The sequence below is a fragment of the Falco cherrug genome, chromosome 3, assembly GCF_023634085.1.
Source record: "Falco cherrug isolate bFalChe1 chromosome 3, bFalChe1.pri, whole genome shotgun sequence".
Taxonomy (NCBI): domain Eukaryota; kingdom Metazoa; phylum Chordata; class Aves; order Falconiformes; family Falconidae; genus Falco; species Falco cherrug.
Window position 1 is genome coordinate 40,907,361 of NC_073699.1, and position 19,437 is coordinate 40,926,797.

Genomic DNA, 19,437 nt, shown 5'->3' on the forward strand with positions numbered 1-19,437 from the left:
CCAGCGGGTATCAAAATAGATCCACATACTGGACACCATTCACAAATTTCTGCTTGTCCCCTTCCTAAATTTCAAAGGAATTCCACTTTCTGGGGAAGAGGGATGCTGTTGACTGGTTGTGTTTGATAAGGAAGGTGGCAGGACTGGATTGAAGCTTTATTTGCCATCACCTGAATAAACAGAGAAAAATTAATCAGCAAATAAACAGAAAGCTCACCAAGTGTTTGTCAGGCACTGGAATTAATTAGTATTAATATATATATAATTATATATAAATAAATAATTAATTAACTGGAAAAAATTAAAGCTCTTAATGGACTAACTAGAACAAAAATCCCCTTTTCTTTCTTGTTCCTGTAGGATTGGTATGGTTTTGCTTGGTTATCTACAATTCCCCATACAGAACTGCTGTACCTTTCTTAAGCTGAATTATCTACATCTTAAAGTTTCAAATGAAATAAGTACAAGATAGCCATATGCTATAAAACTTAGGTTCTAGAAACTCTTCTTTAACATATGCAATCTGTTGCTTTTAAATCATCTCTTTTGTAGTGTGTGGTAATTGGGACGGACTAGTCACCTCAAAGCCTGTGTTTTCATGGGAGGCATGTTGATTTGTGTCAGCTATGAAGCCTGACGTAGTTTGACCTCAGGATCCGTCCACTTCTGTGCTTATGAAGATATTTTTCCTCATGTTCATTCTAAAATATAGATTTGATAATTTCTAGGTTTTTAAATGGAAAACTGTCTGAATGAGACTCTGGAGTAGTTTGTGGGTGGGAAAGTGATGGAATCTGTTGGGTGAGAATGTCTAAGAAAAAACCTGTATACCAGATTTGTCACTATATTGTAGCAGAAGAACCATAGCTGACCATATATACCTTGATCAAAAAAAAGAAACAGAAATAATATATATAGAAAAAAAGAAAAGAAAAGAAAAGAAAAGAAAAGAAAAAGAGCAAGAGGTTCCCAATGGCATCTCCAGCACTATAGTCAACCTTTGAGATTGGGCTTGTCCTTCGTTATGTATCTCTCTACTCACATCCAGTGGGAGATTGTTACCCAGCAGATACCAGTGTGGTTACAATCCTACATAAATATATTATCTTGCTTTTTCAAATATGCCAAGACTTGACACAGCAGTTTTTCAAGTCACTTGGTCTTTTCCTATACTCTGTAGGGTGTTGTCATTCTTTAGATTGCTTTAGCTTGTGGTTTTAATGAGTTTAATTTTTTCCCCCACATACTTCATTTGAGCAGTTTCAGATTAAAATAAACATTTCATACTGTTACACTAATTAGAGTGTATTTCAAATGTGTGATTGACAAGGCATATCTCGTTTCATCATGAAGCGCTATTGTGGAACCAGTTGCTGAGTCTATCCTTTTTCTTTTGGCAAACAGTAAAAAAGGGAGAAGTTCATAAAGTACCACTGCATTCTAGCCTGCCACATGTTTTGTGGGGTTTTACATTCAGGTATGCCAACCTCTTTAGTAGAAATTTAATGGGGTTTAGAATATTTTTTTCCTCAGTGATTTCTTTTCTATTTTCTGTTTCCCAGTGCCTGACCATAGTTAGAAATATCTCTTTCCTTATGGCCACTATTCTTTGGGTTTTTTTCAGTAGAATGTAGCTACAAGAAGCTTTTAGTTAAAGTGGTCACCACTTTCTAGTGGCTTTCTTAAGCAAACTTGAGTTTGTCCTTAACAGTAATGAATCCTGGTACTTTTTGCCTTACTGTGGCCTGGAGAAAATGTATTCTCAGGGCTTCTGATGGACTTTATGCATGGAGTGTGAAGCTGAGGAATGAATTGAATGTATGCAATACAAAGTAGTAGAAAGGAAGTCCAGATAGTTATTCTGTTTGCGTCACTAAGACAATTCAAGGTATGAGGAGTGGGAGGCAAAAAAAGGGAAAATTCAAAGATAGAGGCTATATAAGCAAAAGCAGGTGGAATGGAGCAGAAAACTAAGAAAGTGCAGGTAAATGGGGCAGTAAATGTCTAAAGGCCACAGAAGTGGGATAAAGAGAGAAAGTCAGAGCTAAGTGGAAGTGGGTGCTCAAAAACCCCAGCAAAATGAATAAAGACATCTTCTCTCCTGCTTAGTCTGAAAGCCTTCGAGAGTTCTGCCTGCTTATCTTCTTAAATTATTGAACACTTAGCTGCTTGCTACCAATACAAATAAATATCTTTCAGCTTTAGTGAACTGGGTTATATGGACAGCTCTTTGAAGTCTTGAGCAAAGACATGCCAAGAACTTTTAGTTAGAAAATACAATGGTATCACAGCAAACTATTGGAGGAAATAGAGATTTCTATTTCCCATAAAGAGTCCTAGTCAATACCATAAAGTTGTTAGAGATGTACCTCACTCGGTACAAATTACTGGATTCCCTATAATGGTAGCTAACTTAAAATTTGATGGCCTGTGTCATACAAGATGTCCTGTGATGAAGTTTTGTTCTAAGAAGTGACACTTCTATTTCTGCTACATCTTGAACAAGCCAGTGCAAACTCAGCTTCCATGTTTGCATGTATAATTTGGAAACTTGTAATGTTACCGTCTTTAGTGGCTTTGTAATGATTGCTGTTTTTCTGAATGCTTCATCTCTAAGTGACTGTAGAGTTCTGCTTCAGGGGTATCATACCCCTATGGCTGTCATAACTGTGAAGAAAACCTTGGAAAAAACATCTTGGGTGCATTCTTAAAGCTTGCTGAACAGCAGCCAAATTGAAAGTATGAACATTCATTTTAAAATGAAATTAAATTCAGTCCTGGTGGTGAGGAAGAACAGATCTAGCCCATTTTGAGATTTTTGAATGCTTGCCATGGAGTACTCTGCCTGTACAACTGAATTTTTAACCCCCAGTAACTTGATGTTCATTGAGGGGTGACCAGTTTTCTACTTAAATTTCAGAAGACAGATCAAAGACCAGTGGATTTTCTTAAAGTCTCATTACTTCAATACTTTTTGATTATTTTGGATGTTTTAAATTATGTGTGGTTATTTGGAGCTGGCAATACTGCTCATTTGTTTACTATTGACTTCTGCTGTTTGCTTAACCCAACAGTCCCAATGAGATGTGCTGTTAAAGTGATGACAATGAATCTTTTATACTTATATTTTTAGTTCATGTTTTCTTAATCCCATCCATTATATTTGTGTTGTATATTAGACCATTGTTTTTAGAACTCTCCTACATGTTACAATGCATAAAATAGAATACTATTATTTTCTAGGACGGATAACAATTGTGTAATGTCGTATGTAATCTACCACTATTATCACTTTTATTCTCAAGTATAAAAATAGCTGGAATGAGAATAGGCAGGGGCGGAAATTATAGAAGTGGAAGAGCTACTGATGAGATAGACTTGATAAGAGATTCCAGCAGGGAGGGGCTGTACTGAAAGGAAGATGCCATGCTCAGCAGTTTCAGAAATCACTGATGGACAGCTTGACAGACAGCAGTGACAAGCGACCTGAAATATTGTATGAAGCAAACCATCACTGTTGACGGGCAAGCAGGCATTTCTGGGCAGGGTTAAGGGATTATAGTGATGCCCAGAGGTGAGCAGTTCCTGATGTCACTTGAATACAGCAAAGGTGGAAGTAGTTCTCTAGGGACAAAAGACCTCAGAGATGGGTGACAGGCTCGAGGGAGGGTGCTTGAAGCACTGAAACTCAAAGTTTAAGAAGAACTTTACCTTGTCACAGGAAATACATACTACATACAAAGGTCCACATCTCTGTATTTGTTACGGTCTGAGAATTGTTTGTAGAACATGCTCAGGAGGCAGCATCTAGGCAATTTATGCCAGCCAGTCACTGATTGACTTATCTGTAAGAAAAACAAGTGCCAAAAAAACTAATGGTGTAGTCAGTGAATGTGCAGAGGATGAGAATTTTTCCAATGCTGTAAGCAAAAAAGAGGATTGGGATTGGGGTTTTTTTTAGATACCTTTCCACATCAGAAAAAAAGTTTATTTACTGGACACTACATTAACTCCTTCTTAAAATTAATTGTTCTAAGGCAAAATTAGTATTTTCTAGATGTTCAAAAAACACAGTGGCTCTTTGTGTCCTGGTCATAGCCAAAAAAATAAGAAAATGTTAAGACTTTCTTTAAAAAAAATATATGTATTCCTTTTTTTTTGGCTGGTGTTATGTGCTTCACTTGTCAGCTCATTTCTACTTGATTTACTGTAAATGCAGTTCTCATTCCTTTGTGGTGGTTTCTTGAGTAAAATAAGAAAACTTTAGTTTGACTCAGTAAAAATCTAGCAGTTTTCTCCAAGCTTGGTGATTCCATCACTGTCCCTTCAGCATCAGGATTCCTACCCGATCTTGTAAAAACAACTCATGTAACTGGGTCTCCTTCTCCTGCCCGTGTGATCTGGCTGGCTGCTGCCTCCTCCTTGACAAGTCTGTAACCTTCAGGGTGGGTATGGCATGGCCACAGCTGAGTGCCTGGTGTTCCAAAAGAGGTGGTCCACATGGAACAGAAATATAAACTGCTTTTGATATATAGCTTGCTCTTCTCTTGTTATGTCGGGAAAGTTGCACCTCTAAGGCTGACGCTGTAGTCAGGAGTCATCCCATCAGGTTTTAGTTAGGCTCACCAGGTTGTTGTCTGCTATTTGGTACTTCTTCGCTGTCTGTTGTGCTCCCCACGACTGTGTGTGGAAGTGATGGTACATTCTCTCTGTATTCTTCACCTTCTGTTTTGCATTATCTCAGTCTGGCTGTACGTGACAGGACATTTGCTTTTCCCTGGCAGCTGCTGAAGTTTTCCTTGATGAGCCTGAGATCAAACGTTTGTATTTGTTCAGGATGTGTAATCTTTCATTTTCAAAAAGTGAGTTACTAATTAACTGCCAAATGGGAACAGAATGTAAACCAAGGCATGGCCATCTCCCTGCCAGACCTTTTCAGTGCTCTCATTCAGGGCTTCCTGAGTAGCTTCCCAATGTGACTGCCTCTTGCTGAAGGTGCAGAATAGGATTTTTCAGTGCTCTGTGTATGCATGTTTGTTTACACAGTAATGTCAGCAGGATATGAAATGCTACTGTTGCAGTCTCTGAGTGTTTTACATGCTTGGCATGTAAATGATGACAAACAGACCACATAAGTTTTGGGGACTGCTTCCTCCTCTGATGGAAAAAGAAGGTGGTGAAATATCCTTGTGACAACTATCAGTGAGGTTTCACAAGACTGGTGATGTTCAGAATGGCTGAGGTGTGAAGGGACCTCTGGAGATCATCTGGTCTAACTCCCCTGCTCAAGCACGGCCACCTAAAACAGGCTGCCCAGGTCTGTGTCCAGGCAGCTTTGGAATATTCTCAAGGTGGGAGACTCTGCCTTGGTTGTTCCTTCCAATTGACTTCATCTCCAATCCTGGCTGCTTCCTAAACCACTGAGCTGACAGAAACTAACTCAACTCGAGTTGAACTGATCCACTGGAGCTTAGATGAGTACCAGAGCTGAAACAAGTGAGATATCAGGACTGCCCAGCCAAGAGAAAAGGAGGGGGAGCCATCCTCTTCCACAGCAGCAAGCGGGTAGATCAGCTTACCCACCTTGTAAAATGTCACTTGAAGAGGATGAGGCAAAAATTAACTGTACAGAAAAGTGGTTTTCTTGTAGAAATGTTTGCCTTGTTTAGTACCCTTAAACCTGTTCACTGTATAGTAGCGTGATCTGGCATAAAGAACAGGGATGCACACAGGAGGGAGGAAAAGCAAAACCATAGCAGCCCTGACCTAGAGGAGTTTAGCTGTTTTGGGGCTGCACCTATAGTAGCTATTTGCATTAAAATGCCTTAGCAGGCTTTCAGTGTGATGTAGCATGTGGAAGTGAAAAGAAAGGCATTAAGAACATGCAATGAGCCAGCCTTCCATGGACCACAGGCCAGCTGTTTGCTATCCCTACTTTGCAATCTGTTTCTGTTTTGTTTTGTTTTGCTGTTACTTTAGGCTCAGCTGGCTGATGGTGAAATGTAAAAATCTTGAATTTTCACGCTGCTGTAGCTGTTAGGGAAAGGAAGCTTAAAAGGGAAAGGTATTAGAGAAGTTTGGAAGAGCTAAAAGTGTCAGTTTTCTGCCTTGTCACACTGCAGCAGGAAATTCAGCCCACTTGCAGCATCAAGAAATCTAACAGCTTTTCCCTGGCAGGAGAAAACAGAGGGAAGACAACAGAGGTAGGTTCTTCTCCTACTCAACAGTTAAAAATGGATAGACACACACCTACCAGACAAAAGATGGTGACAGAAATGGAGGCAAAATGAAGTGGAAAGAGACTTCTTTGGTAGCTTGTCTTGCAGTTCAGGTTGACAAAGATCTGGATTTTCCTCCCGACCCCTGATGAGCAGTATTTTCATTTTAATAGCTATGTTCATTTTAAGTTCTAGGACTGGTAAAGCCTTTCAAACCTTATGAATTAAAATTAACACTCAGTCAAAACCCAGCTGCCTATTTTGTAGGCACTTCCATTTTAGACAAAGGAAGTTATTAACAACCCTTACAACTTTTTTGCCCACCCTGTACTTGCCAGAGTTATTCTGTGGCATTTTCCACACACTAATCAAGTAATGCTATGTCTGTTTGTTGATACGTGTTTAACCACTTGTCATTCAATGAAGTTGCTTAACATACTAATTATATAATTGTAATTTCAAAATACATTTCCTTAACCATTCTACAAGACAAAATAATGATTTGCACATGTTGCATCTGAAGAACTGTGCTTTTGCCAGAATTGCATTTGCCACCTAATTTTTCCACTTCTCCTGAAATAATAGCACATGGCTGGCACTGTGCATTCGTCTAGTACAAATGAAGTTTCATAGGTTTTTGTTTGCATAATCATCATACAACCCCTGGTGCAAGTAGATACTACTGATGATGAGTTATTTTACCTACAAGCTCAGCAGTCCACACACTCACACAAGATGCAGAAGATGGAGATTTTATTATATGCCTATCCCTGCAGGAGCATGACTCCTCCGTAGGAGCCCTCCTCATGCCACAGGGCAGCACAGCTGGGTAGCCACAGGAACACAGAGTGATAACCACAGAGCAGACATCTTTGACTCACTAAACAGTGTGCTCAGTAGAAACTAAATTTGACATCCTTCATCCCTTCATTTCAAGGATTCATTTCACGAAGCCAGGATCTCATAATAAATGTTCTGACAATGGACTTAAAGGGAAATGAAGGAGGTTGGGTTTTACAAGTAATTACAGGGGAATAACTGAGCTTATGTCCTATGGAATACAGTGGGATACCAAAAATGAGTGCTCCTCTCTGTCACCTCTTTAGTTTCATCAAATTGGTACAATTTTCTTCTGAGTATCTGCTCATTTAAACTTTTCCTTCTTCTTTTTGAGATAGGTCTACACAACTTAACCAGACCTGCTGGTGGGCTAGTCTGAGCACTTCTGTAAACTTGGACTGTCTTCTGGCACCCCATTCCCACAGCAAGCTCCTGTCATCTGTTGTGTCTACATAACTTATGCACTCATCTGTATATAGTTTGGCCCATGGCTTTAGTGCTGAAGCACTTTTCTCAGTCTGTTGTAGGCAAACTCATGTCTGTTCTGGGCAGAGGTAGGATTATTGGAGGAACAAAGGAATAGTTTTGTCAAGTACTGGGAAGATTTATAAAAGTAGTCATGCATGCATGTTCAGTGCAAATTGTGGCAAGTTCCTGTACAATTTGAAGTTCGGTTCTAAAGTTACTTTCTTAGCTATGCTACCTGTAACATGGATCAATACATTAAAGGTCTGGATCTCTCCTTAGCATCAGGATATTGTGGAGGTATGTGTAGGACCACTAAGCTTAAATTCACTTCCTAGGCATCCATGGTACAACGACATCCTGCTTTCTTCCTTGGATGTTTTTTTTTAAATACCCCATCAAGAAAGAGATGAAGACTTACCCTAGCTTGATCACTAATGGTTTATCTGAAAAAATTATTTCACTTTCCTTTTTTACATGATTGCCATTGATGCCCTGATGGAAAGTGTCAGGCATCTCCAAAGGAAAAGGTGCTTATGTTCTTTCCTATAACTCATTTAACATAGCTTCCAAGTCCCTCTCTTGTCTCCCAAACTCACTTCACATACAGATTTTTGTAGTTACACTGCGTTTCTCAGATCATCAAGTCAGAACATCGTACTGTTTGAGACAGGAAGGAGTCCCCAACTAACCTTCTCTTCAAAGCTTCAAATGTGCAATATCCTCACTTGGTACAGGAGTTCCTGTGTCCCCAGAAGCTCCGTATGTACTTGTGGCCTCCATTTTGTAGCCCTTGCAGACTGACTGTGTTCCAATACTAATGCTTCATTCCAGTAAGATCCTTCACATATGCTAAATGTAAGAGTCCTTCCAAGTAAATCACTCTCTCAAGAATACAGAAATCGAGATAATAAACACTGAATTGGAGGTATCAAGCAAAACAAAACCAGTGAATTCTTAAGTTAAACTTTAATTTTTATATGCATTTCTTCATATTCATTCTTTCTCTTTCCCATCATTAGAGAGACTGTGAGACCTAGTTTTCCACAGATCCTTACGGCTGTACAAATAATTGATTTTACAGTCCAAAATCTCTTCTATCATCCTTCATCCCCTCAAAAAAACAGTTCAGATTCGTCCAAAATAAAGACAAAAATGCTTTTAGCCAAAAAAAATAATTCATTTTGTACTTGGCCATTTGTGGTGGAACTAGGAAAATGGCTGAGATTCACAAAACTGGTGGGAAAGATGATGAATTATTTTACCTACAAGCTCAGCAGTCCACACACTCACACAAGATGCAGAAGATGGAGATTTTATTATATGCCTATCCCCGCAGGAGCATGACTCCTCCGTAGGAACCCTCCTCATGCCACGGGGCAGCACAGCTGGGTAGCCACAGGAACACAGAGTGATAACCACAGAGCAGTCATCTTCTTTGACTCACTAAACAGTGTGCTCAGTAGAGCTGCATGAGCAGAAGAGTTTGAGGGAATTCTTGTTTTGTAATACCCCATAAGATGGGCAGTTAGGGTGCTGTTCTGAAAAGGGAAAAGAAGGGTTTGGATCCTCTTGGGAGTCAAAGAGCCTCAAGCTATGATTTTTCATAATCCAGTATCAACCACCAAAGTGAATCGTGCCCTTTGGGTTTTGCTACAAATGGCCAAAGCTAAGCAAACTATACCAGATGACTTCAACGTTTCTAAATTTATTTGCAGTTGAAATTGCAGAATACCTGTCACAAGTCTGGGAGCAGATTTAACCAAAACAAAACTGCTTTTTCAAATGTGTATATATTTTTCAGGAAGAATATGCTTACCTTGCTCTACAGCCAAACCCATCCCTGCCACCGGCACATACCCAGCTGGTGGCGGCATTGTTCAAACCTCCCAGCCTTGTGCTCCTCATGGCTGGAAGTTGCCACATGGACCCCAAGCAGAGACTGCTAGGTCAGGCTGCAAAGGCAATTTAAGGTAGTAAAACACGTTCAGCTGGAGTCACCGTGTTCCCTGGCTGTACCCACAAGGTCGTCATCTTCCTCCCTTTTGTAAATCTTCTAAGCATAACCTGCAGACAAAATGAGAGCTTCCCTTCCTCAGCATTCACCTATTCAGCTTTACATTTGCTACAGATTTTTTAAAACCTGGTTCTATGCCATGGATTCATAAAGGACTTTGGTTTATACCTCTGCCCCTGCTGAATCTCTTCTATTGGCAACTTGTTAGAGAAGTGCCAAAGGCTCAGTTCTTTGTGCACTGATAGCAGTGGGGCTCTGAGCAGTCCCTGTAGCTGTCATGCCTCAGCTATTTACATAAAAATCGCACCTTTTGCTGATACTGGCTACGAGGCTTATCCCCGTAACAAAAAGATTTTAGCTAGTTTGTGAGATCATAGAAAGCCATTTTATGTTTAGCCATTACTTCAAAACATCAGGCTGTTTAGCGAGTCCGTCCTATTTCAGACTATGCCCTAAATATTTCATGCTCTAACATTGTTTTGAATAATTGGGGTAATTTTTTCTAGCTCAGCATGCTGTATGAAATTATGAATTGAGGAGATTTTTATGTTTTCATATTTGATTCAGTACCCCATTGTCACTTATGCAAAATGGTACAATAATACACTGTCAGTCATTTAGGGGACAGCTGGGTGTACATGAAGCTTTGTTCATGTGAGTAGGGCTTCCTAGGGTGCCTCAGTTCATCAAGGCAGATGATACCGCAGGACCTGGGGCTTGATTCTGGAGTGTGCCAGAAAACAGGATCATTTTTCAAATTGAATAAAAAATAAACAGGGATCAGCAGGTAGAACTTTTTTTGTCGTCATGTAGTGAGGAAAATAATAGAAAAGAAAAAAATTGGAAAGGAATGTTTGCTATAATTTGCTAAGCTGAAAAATAGTTAATCAAGAGGACATGGGTTTGAGAGGGACTTAAGGAAATTAAAAGGAGGCATCAGATATTGACTTGACCCCAAAAATGCTTAAAGCCCCATTTGCCCTTACAGAACAAAAGTGTTAGCACAGAAGTCTGACATGCTGGTAAATATGTAATTTAGACATGTCAAACTACTTTGAGAAAAATTGCAAAAAGCTGAGAATTTTTTGGCCCTCATTTAAATAAACTGGATCTTGTGGAGTTTTTTGGAACTCTCCTGATAAGTGATGCTTAAAAGCCTTTTGATCAAATACCCTTTCTCAGGCAATTACATGTTCTTAATTTAGAGGCCAATTCAAAAGATTGCTTGTTACCTTCATTTAGCAAAGGTTCAACTGTTGCAGTTTTCTGATCCTTTTAAAAAAGGCAAACAGGGAGAGTTTACACAATAAAAGTTCTTTTTTATTCTCAAATTAATTATTTTGAAATATCTTACAGATTACATCAGTTTCTTACTTGCATTCATGTTGCAAGATGGCGACTATTGTATGTTGCTAGTGATGCATTAAATTAGTTGTTTACATTATAAAATCTAAACATATTAGAATCCTTTGTGTTTGTCTTCAAAGATTCCTATTATAATAAAGCTTTCTGAAACAAGTAAGGTTGTCTTTTTTGTTTAGTTTATGCATCAGTGGAGAACCTAAAGATCTGTAGCCTCTAGCCATCCCTGTCTGTGTTTAGTAGAGTGTAAGGAAATTGTGTTTGGGAAGATATATATTTTCATTTAAAAGAGAAAGTTATACTTTTAAATGAAACATTTTGCATTTGGAAAAGGTAACACCTAAGACAAATGTAGGCCACAATTGATCCTTTTTTTTCAAAGACTCTGTTTTACTGTGACTTTTAATTGGAGTAAAAGAAGTATGTATAAGGTACTGAAAATCAAAATTTTGGCTGTATCTCTCCTATTTCTGATGGCTTTGTGTCACTCTTCAGGTCAAAGTGTTTCTGAGAGTTAAGTAATGCAAGAACAACATTCAGTAAAGAACAGTATTTGGGATTTTAAAGAAATTGCAATTTGGACTCTCAGTTTTGCTTTTTAACAAATGTTTTAGAGATAATGAAAAGTGAAAAATAAAAGCAAAAGCTGCCTGCTTTACTACAGGTGGAGCTGCTCTGTGAAAATAACTTTCACTGCTGAGGGAAATTCATGAATACACTTTTAGCAGCAAAGGATCTTCTTGAAGAGTCTGCTGAGCAGCATGGCAATGAATATCCACACTTTCCCCTCAACACACTCCTTTTAAGTGCAATGTGTGTTAGTTCTTCAGCTAGAGAAATGACTGCTTTGATACACTTTATAGGTCATACTGCATCTGCCTTTTGAATCTGTGTTTTAATATGTTTAGATATACGTCTTCCTATCTTAACAGTGTTGGCAAGTCATAAGAAATGAGTAGGAATTTATTTACTGTCAAAAATCAAAATAACTTGCATTAAGCCAATGACCAAATAAAATTGTCACAGTTATACTTTCTATCAATGAATGTCACTGAAAGGAAGAGCGTCAGGCTAAGTGTTAACTTCAGAAGCAGATTATTTCTTGTGTACAAAATGCGCCTTTTAGGATAACAAGCCAAAAGTACTTTGTATCTAAATAGCCTCTAGGACATAAAGCAATATAACAAATGCTGAGTTATATTAAGTCTTGGGAAACGTGACAAAATAAGCAGTGGAATGAAGAGAACAGTACTGAAACCATTTGGAAAAATGGGAAGTGTAGAATTCTATGAAATTATGAAATATCTTAAGGAACATCTTGTTTCTGATCATGACTAAACAGTGAGGAAAGTGATAAGGAGTAAACTAGCTATTTTCAATAAATCTTCAACTTTAGACAAAAAAAGCTAAGTGATTAAAAGGTACTGAAGACTGTTTTGATTGAAGAAAAAAAGTGCAGGATTAAAAAAATATATATACTTATTTGCTTGAAGGACTTTTAAAATGAACATTATTGTTTATTAAAAGCATAAGAAGGTATGAAACAGTCTGATGTAACAGCTCACCAGAAGTTGTTTCAAAGGCTATCACTTGCTGAGGTGCTTAGACAAGATGTGTTCCATCAGCAGCCTAAGGACAGTGCCATGTGTAACAGGATAGTAGCGCTCATGATGTCTGAACAGTTTTAGTGAAGTTAAAGGTTAATCGTGAAGCTTCAAAAATAATATGGACTGTGATCCAAAGTACAAATTAAAGCCTCGAGAGAAAAATTAAATTCTAACTTTCAAATATACCCTCTTATTCTGGACTTCTGATTTGAGATTCCTTAAACTACAGTATTCAGAAACAAAGAACACCTACAGCTTTTAAGTGGATGGATGCTTTGCCTTTTGCAGGAGCATTATCCATTTAGTTTATAATGATACCAGATGAGTATCCACACCATTAGTTCATTGAGAAATTCTGAACAAAATGTCTTGGTCCTGTAAACATTTTCATACTCATGTAGGTCTACGTATGAGTCATCCCATTAGATTACTTGATGATCAGTCTGTAGAAATGTACAAACAGTCAGAAATGCAAGTTCAACTGATGTGAATGGAGGTTTATCTGAGGAGAAATACCAAAGGTAGCTACATTGCCTGGGTTTAATATCCCATCTTTGTTTTGGCTGGTGTCTTGTCTAAGTGAACATGCAAAACATGTAACAGAGTAAAACATGGCATCTCTGAACACAGTCATACTAAGAACTGATTTTCCTACAGTTAGTTTTAGATGTCCAAACTGCATGAAAGCTGCAGTTCCCATCCATATCACAATTTCTATAGTAGAATAAATAATTTGTATTTTGAATTCCCTTTTGATATTTCTTTTACAAGTTATTGTAGCTGGTACATACATGCCCATTTCTTCCTGCTGGCCAAAATTGAGTGAAGGGGAAAATTTTGTTCACGGGTTCAGAAAAAAAGGTGAAGGGAACTACTGAAAAGTAGACTCATTGTTGGAGGCACAGGAATTCCTGGCCCTTGTCCTGAGAACAAGTACGTGTACTGGGTTGTATCTTGAAGAGCCACAGTGTCTAATAGGTTTCCTTTGGGGTACTTCTCTCCTAGATCTCCTTTCTAAAACCTTGTTCCAAATCACAAATAATTTCACAGCTGTGAGAGCAGCAACCCAGGGTATCAAAGACTGGTATTTGACTGATGGTTTGAGTGTGGTTTTGACAGGGGTGGTCTTTATCAGGTGGAACAAGACTCTAGGACGTATGTTATGTATTTCTGCATTCCCGATAAAAGGTAAGCAAGTCAAGTTGCCAGCTAAGAGTGGTATAACTAGGTGACATGCTTTCGTTTCTATTATACAAAGTCAGAAAAGTCTTTTCAGGTCTTGAAATGGACAGTGTGAGTGCGCTGATGTAGTGCATTGGCACTGGAAACTTGCTAAAGACGATGTTACAGGCTTTGCATTGAAGTTTCCATTCTGTTCCTTGTCTGGAAGAAGAAAGAAAAGGCTCAATATCACTCATCCTATTGTAGTCTGAAATAAATTATGTGCCTTGCTTCTTGTCTGATCTTCCTCTACCTTTTACAAGATCTTGGTTTTGTCTTTGTTACTTTTGAGACAGTTCCCTGCAAATCTCCCTCATTGTAGATACTGTAGATACTGGTCCACTGTTAGGTTTCTCACACTTTCTGTCATAAGCAGAGTAACTTAAGTTTCTTTGGTTTTTAAATACAGGGAAGATTTTACATACTCATTCTTCTAACTCTTTTTCAGAATCATCTAATATCTCAATGTGTTTTTTAAACTTTGAAGCTTAGAGCTAAGCATGGTCAAGTTCTAGAATATCAGTGCTATCTCTACTGGTAGTAACACTTTCCTGTTTCTTCCTATCAGACTGTGTGTCTAAGGGTTTGCTGTTGTAGCCTTTGTATTACTTTTGCTAGTGTACTTTGTTCCATTTTTAAATTTTGTCCTTTTTTTTCTGGAATAAATGAGCTGCATCTGAAGGAGATGGAACTTGCATCATTGCAGATTACAAGTTGCAAGTTCCGTTTTTACAGTGGTTACATGTCAACATTAGGGGGTTGCTCCAAAATAACTGCTTTTTTCATCAGTTCTTGCTCTTTGTTGGGGAGAAAGCAGAGAATGCAGCAAGAATGTGTTATCTGTGTTGAAAGTAGGTCTTTACAGATAGAAAACAAGATTCAATTTCCCCTAAATTTCATTCTTTCATGCGTTGCATTCCTTGAGTACTGGGAGTAAAGTTCAAAATGTTAATATGCTGGTATGATTAAGATGCTTTTGATGAATGTGGTCTTTATGAGGGTGGACTCCCGTTCAGAATCAATCAATCAGTGCCCAGTGAGTTTTGTAAGTAAATGTCATTAAAGGTTGCATTTGTGGAGGATGTACTTGTGTTCTCTAAATAATCACCTGGTATATTCTCTGTAATATCCTTACATAGTGTCAAAAATTACAGAGAAAATAATTCTTAAAAAATGCAAGTCTTCTGTCTACAAATGCACAGGAAGCAGCATACATCTGAGCAGTCCTGTGTAAATCAATTGATTAATCCAGTCTTATGTCAAAATACTTATACGATGTTGAATAAAATAAAATTAAGGCTGTGAGCAGAAACAAAATTCTTACAGATTATCTCAGAACAAGGAAACTATATTGACATGCTGTCTGTACAACATAGGAAGTAATGTATATATTTTATACTCATCCTTACAGAAATTACAAAAAATTATATGTCAAATTACAAAGCACTTATGCAAGTAGTTTAATTCACAAGGATTACATGTATGTAAAGTCACTCAGCTACACAGCATTTTCAAGACTTGGCCCAGACTATCTGGATCTATCAACATACTTAAACCAACTTGACACTATGATATAGCCTGTATAAATTAATAAACTCTGTATACATCAGATACACAATCAAATTATATTTCATATTTGAAATATATTTAAAATATTTTCTTTTAATATAAACTTCTTCAGTACGATGTTTTTTCTGCTGAAATCTGAGATGATCTCTTTAATTGTGTAGTGTTGTGTTTCAGTAATTCAAGTAATGGTGCAGGTGGTACATGCAGTTTACTGATGTTAGAGATAGTATTTAAACAACTCCACGCTCAGAGGTAGTATATCAAAAGTTTTTAAATTGAGGGTGACAGGAACTGGTGCTGCACTTTCATGTTATCCAGCAATGTGGAAGAATTTTGACATACAGCTGGAATGATCAAACTGCATCAGTTTTACTGTCTAACTTCATTTGACATGAATTTCAAAGGTATTTGGAAATTATTAGATTGTATGCTACATTTGGAGAGTTTACCTTCCTTAGGGAACTTTTTTATGAAGTCTGATACAAGGCGGGGGGGGGGGTATGATCTCAAAACATTGCATAAAGCGGATATATTTTTTGGTAAGTCTCCTTTTGTGTTTCATTTGCGAGTCATGCAGAAGCTCTAGTTTCTACAGGAGGTGTTACTATAAAAGTGAAGCATGCATGCTGCTACTAACCTGCCCACAATATTTTACAAACGTACTTCTTCTAATGATACAGGAAGAGACTGGCCTGAAAATACAAAAGATTACTTCAGCTCATCAGTATTTCGTGTACATATAATAGGTAAAATTAGAAAACAAAGGTAACAGCAGGAAGCCCAGAGTAGTTCAGTGATACAAAGTTACTTCTAGTTCACATCATAAATCATATAATTTGTGCAAGGTTAGTAAATGTAGGATATTTACTGGTTTGTTGCTTTTTGACAGAAAAGCCAAGAAAAAATTCTCTAAATCTTTTTGTTCTGTTGCTTAATACTGACGTGGCTCAAAGAACATCACTGTAAGAACAGAGTTAAACAGTTTTTTATAGGGTAAAAACTATATGTAACTTAAAATTTTCTGCTAATGCTTGTATTTCTTCAGGATTCTGACAGCTGTGATGCATAGGACAACTGACTTTTGTAGTTACATATATGTACAAGTCATACAAAAGAAATGAGGATTTCAAAACATAACAAAAATAATCTATATTATAAACACAACAAAAAAATGCTATAAAAACTCATGAGTGAAAGTTAGTTATAAAAAAAACCCAAAAAACTTTTTGAAAATGCCTTCCTGGGTTTTTAATTTAAACTTTTTGGTTTTTATTTAGTTAATATGAAACTTTTACCTACATTTTTATTTACAGTAAGATCTTTTACGTCAATGGTGCCTTTTTGTGTCCAAGTACCAAGTGATTACTGAACAGTGATTCACAAAAGGTACCTCAGTATAATAGAATTTCATAGTTATCTGACAAAAAAGCGGATGATCATTTGGTGTTGGCCATGCTTATCTGCAGCAATAACAAAGGATTAAATGCTTCCTCGCTCCTGTGTAACAGTTCTCATACTTTCCCTGCTAGCTCACATAGGCAAGAGATATGTTTGTACTTGGTTCAGTAGAGACTGTAGGAGGGAGTTGGTTATTAAGAAATCAATGTATGTCCCATACAAGAAAAAACAGTGTCCTGTGTGATAGTGATTTCTGTTAAACAGAAGCTTATGGGGGGAAGGATTATGGTGTGTGATTGAGACACCTGTTGAGAAAATAGGCAACTATTGACAAGTCTGATTCATGACTGAGTGACTGCTCTGCTAGTCTTCACATGATCCCCACCGAGAGTGAGCCTCGACCGCCTGCTAAACAAGGGCTGTTTGAAGTTTCTTTTTAACATTTCCAAGACGTTAATTCAGCAGGACATCTCCACTGGGGTTCTCGATGTCACCAAATCAGCAGCTGTTGAAATCCATTCACTTCAGCATGAAATGTTTGCATAAGTTTTTTTCTTTTTTTCTTTTATTTGTGACAACAGCAAAGTAAATAAAACCCTAAAAATCCTGCACTACTCAACTCGTATATGTGTGAGAACAGCTTCTGGTTGCAATTGTAGCTGCTACGGCAAAATGTTTATTTGTAGACCACAATGGCAATCGGAGTAGTTTATTATGATACACAAAAAATACTGATTTTAATAGACATTTCTGTGACATTTTTCCAGTGTAAACATTAGTTAATTTTTGTGCCAGCTGTCAAACTTGTCTGAAAAGTGTTTTGAAATGGAATTGTCTTTGTTTTCAAATTTCAAAAAATCTTAAAAGTCTAAAAGCAAATGCTTCCTATTTTTTCCAGTTAGTAAATGAAACGCTGTTTCTTGGGTAGGAAAACATTTCTATCTGACTCACATTTCCCTGGGAAAACAGCTTGTATCATAGAATTAGTTTAGTTTGAAGGGGAAACAGAACAAGGCAAGACATATAAACATATTACAAAGCTTACTTTGATATTTAAATGCTTTTTTTTCTTTTCCTGGCCATCTGAAAAAAGGTGTGGTGAATGTAGTCAATTGTAAATAGAAACTCTGTATTTTCAGTCAGCTTCATTGTTAAACCCGAGAACTGCTGACCACATATGAAGACTCCCGGTTTGAGCCATCCCTCCTCTGTTTATTAAATCTGTTAAGACTTAAGTGTATTTTTACAAGTTCATTAATGTATTCCATTCTCTCTGATGTATTTTTTCCCACTATTATCAGATTTCATTACAGGGGAGGAATTATCAGATCAACCCATTATACAGCTGAGCAGCGTTAAGTCTGATTGGAATTTGGGCTTCCCTTCATTTACAGGGGGAATATTGTGTAAATCAGACTCTCGGGTTTCAGTGGGAGGCACAGGGCTGCACAGCATCCATTTGTCAAGTTGATTGCACCTCAGCAAGGTTGCATTAGCTTGTCTTTGAACAGAAGTGAAATCCTATGCGAAGCTCCCCTTTCTGTCATTTACACTAACATCCATCCTCTTAAACCACGGCCTCAGAGAAAAAACAAAGTGATGGCACAATATAATCAGTCACTCAGGTTGTCTGTCATATGTTTTCTTAAGGAAATGACTTTTAAGTTAGTGGAGCAGAAAATTGAAGAAAATTAGCAGAAGGCTGTTGTAGAAGCAGAAGGAATTTTTAAAAATTACAGATGTACGTAGAGAAGCATGGCTGTGTATAGCAAATAGAAATGCAGTTGATTCTGGTTTTTAGTTTAGTGTTAATATAATGCCAGCGTACCCAATATGCAATAATGCAATGTATAATGAAACTTTATGCATAAACTTGAATTAGGCTGTAAACGCACAATAAAAAGCTGGTATGCACATTTTCAGCTTTTATATCAGTGACTGTGTTTTATGATGCTGAATACTCAAGTAATTTGCACTCTTTTCCATGCGTCAGGAAAGCTGCCTACGTATCTCAGAAATGTTAAGCTGCAAAGGCCATTGTAAACAGCTTTGTGAGGAGGCTTGTAAGTTTTTTGAAAATCAGGAAACTGATTTTTTACATCTGATGTAAAATGGCAGCAGTAAATAGCATTAATTGTTTAAACCAATGCACAATGAAACTTGCACAGTCGCAACAGTTGCTACAGGGTTAATGCTGTAAATGAAGAGGAGATAAAGATGTACATTTTGCACAAAGTAAAAAGCACATTTTAATATACTTCTTTTTCTCCCTTCTTCCTAAACTCTTACCCACTCTGGAAGTAGTTCGTTAATTACAGGTACTTTGGTTTAACTTCAAACAGTAAGAGAATTAGTTTTGTGTTGTGTATCTTAAGGAAACATTTCTCAGTGTGGTGTTTTTTTAAAGGAGGGTTGTGCATGGCTATTTTAAAGTTAGAGCAAAATAGCACATTCCTAGTTTAAAATAAAACCTGTGAGCTCTTGCAACAAACTGGTGTGAATTTTGAATTTATTTAGTTATTTTGGAATAGATACGCCTCCTAAGGGCTTTCCAGACATGCAGTAAGTGATGTTACTAGCATCTGTCAAATGTACTTCTTTCTTTTCTTTCTTTTCTCCCTTTTCATTCTGCCCAAGGGAAAATTGCACGTGGTCTTTATTTGTTTATATGATGCAGGTACAGTAGTCTAAATCTTACAGTGAAGTAAGAGAAATATTACTCATCTTGGGTGAGAAACCT

General features: G+C 37.5%; 1 protein-coding gene across 5 annotated transcripts in view; it reads left to right on the forward strand.

The window, feature by feature from the left end:
• Positions 1-19,437, forward strand: part of STAU2 (staufen double-stranded RNA binding protein 2) — a 177,237-nt gene that overhangs the window by 115,756 nt on the left and 42,044 nt on the right. The window contains exon 14 of one of the 5 annotated variants that reach the window (XM_055706170.1): positions 361-18,616. The exons of the other annotated variants lie outside the window; for them this stretch is intronic. Coding sequence (XP_055562145.1) covers positions 361-423 — 63 coding nt within the window. The 3' untranslated portion in view covers positions 424-18,616. Of the gene's footprint in view, positions 1-360; positions 18,617-19,437 lie in introns of those variants that run through there. 5 annotated transcript variants of the gene reach the window in all.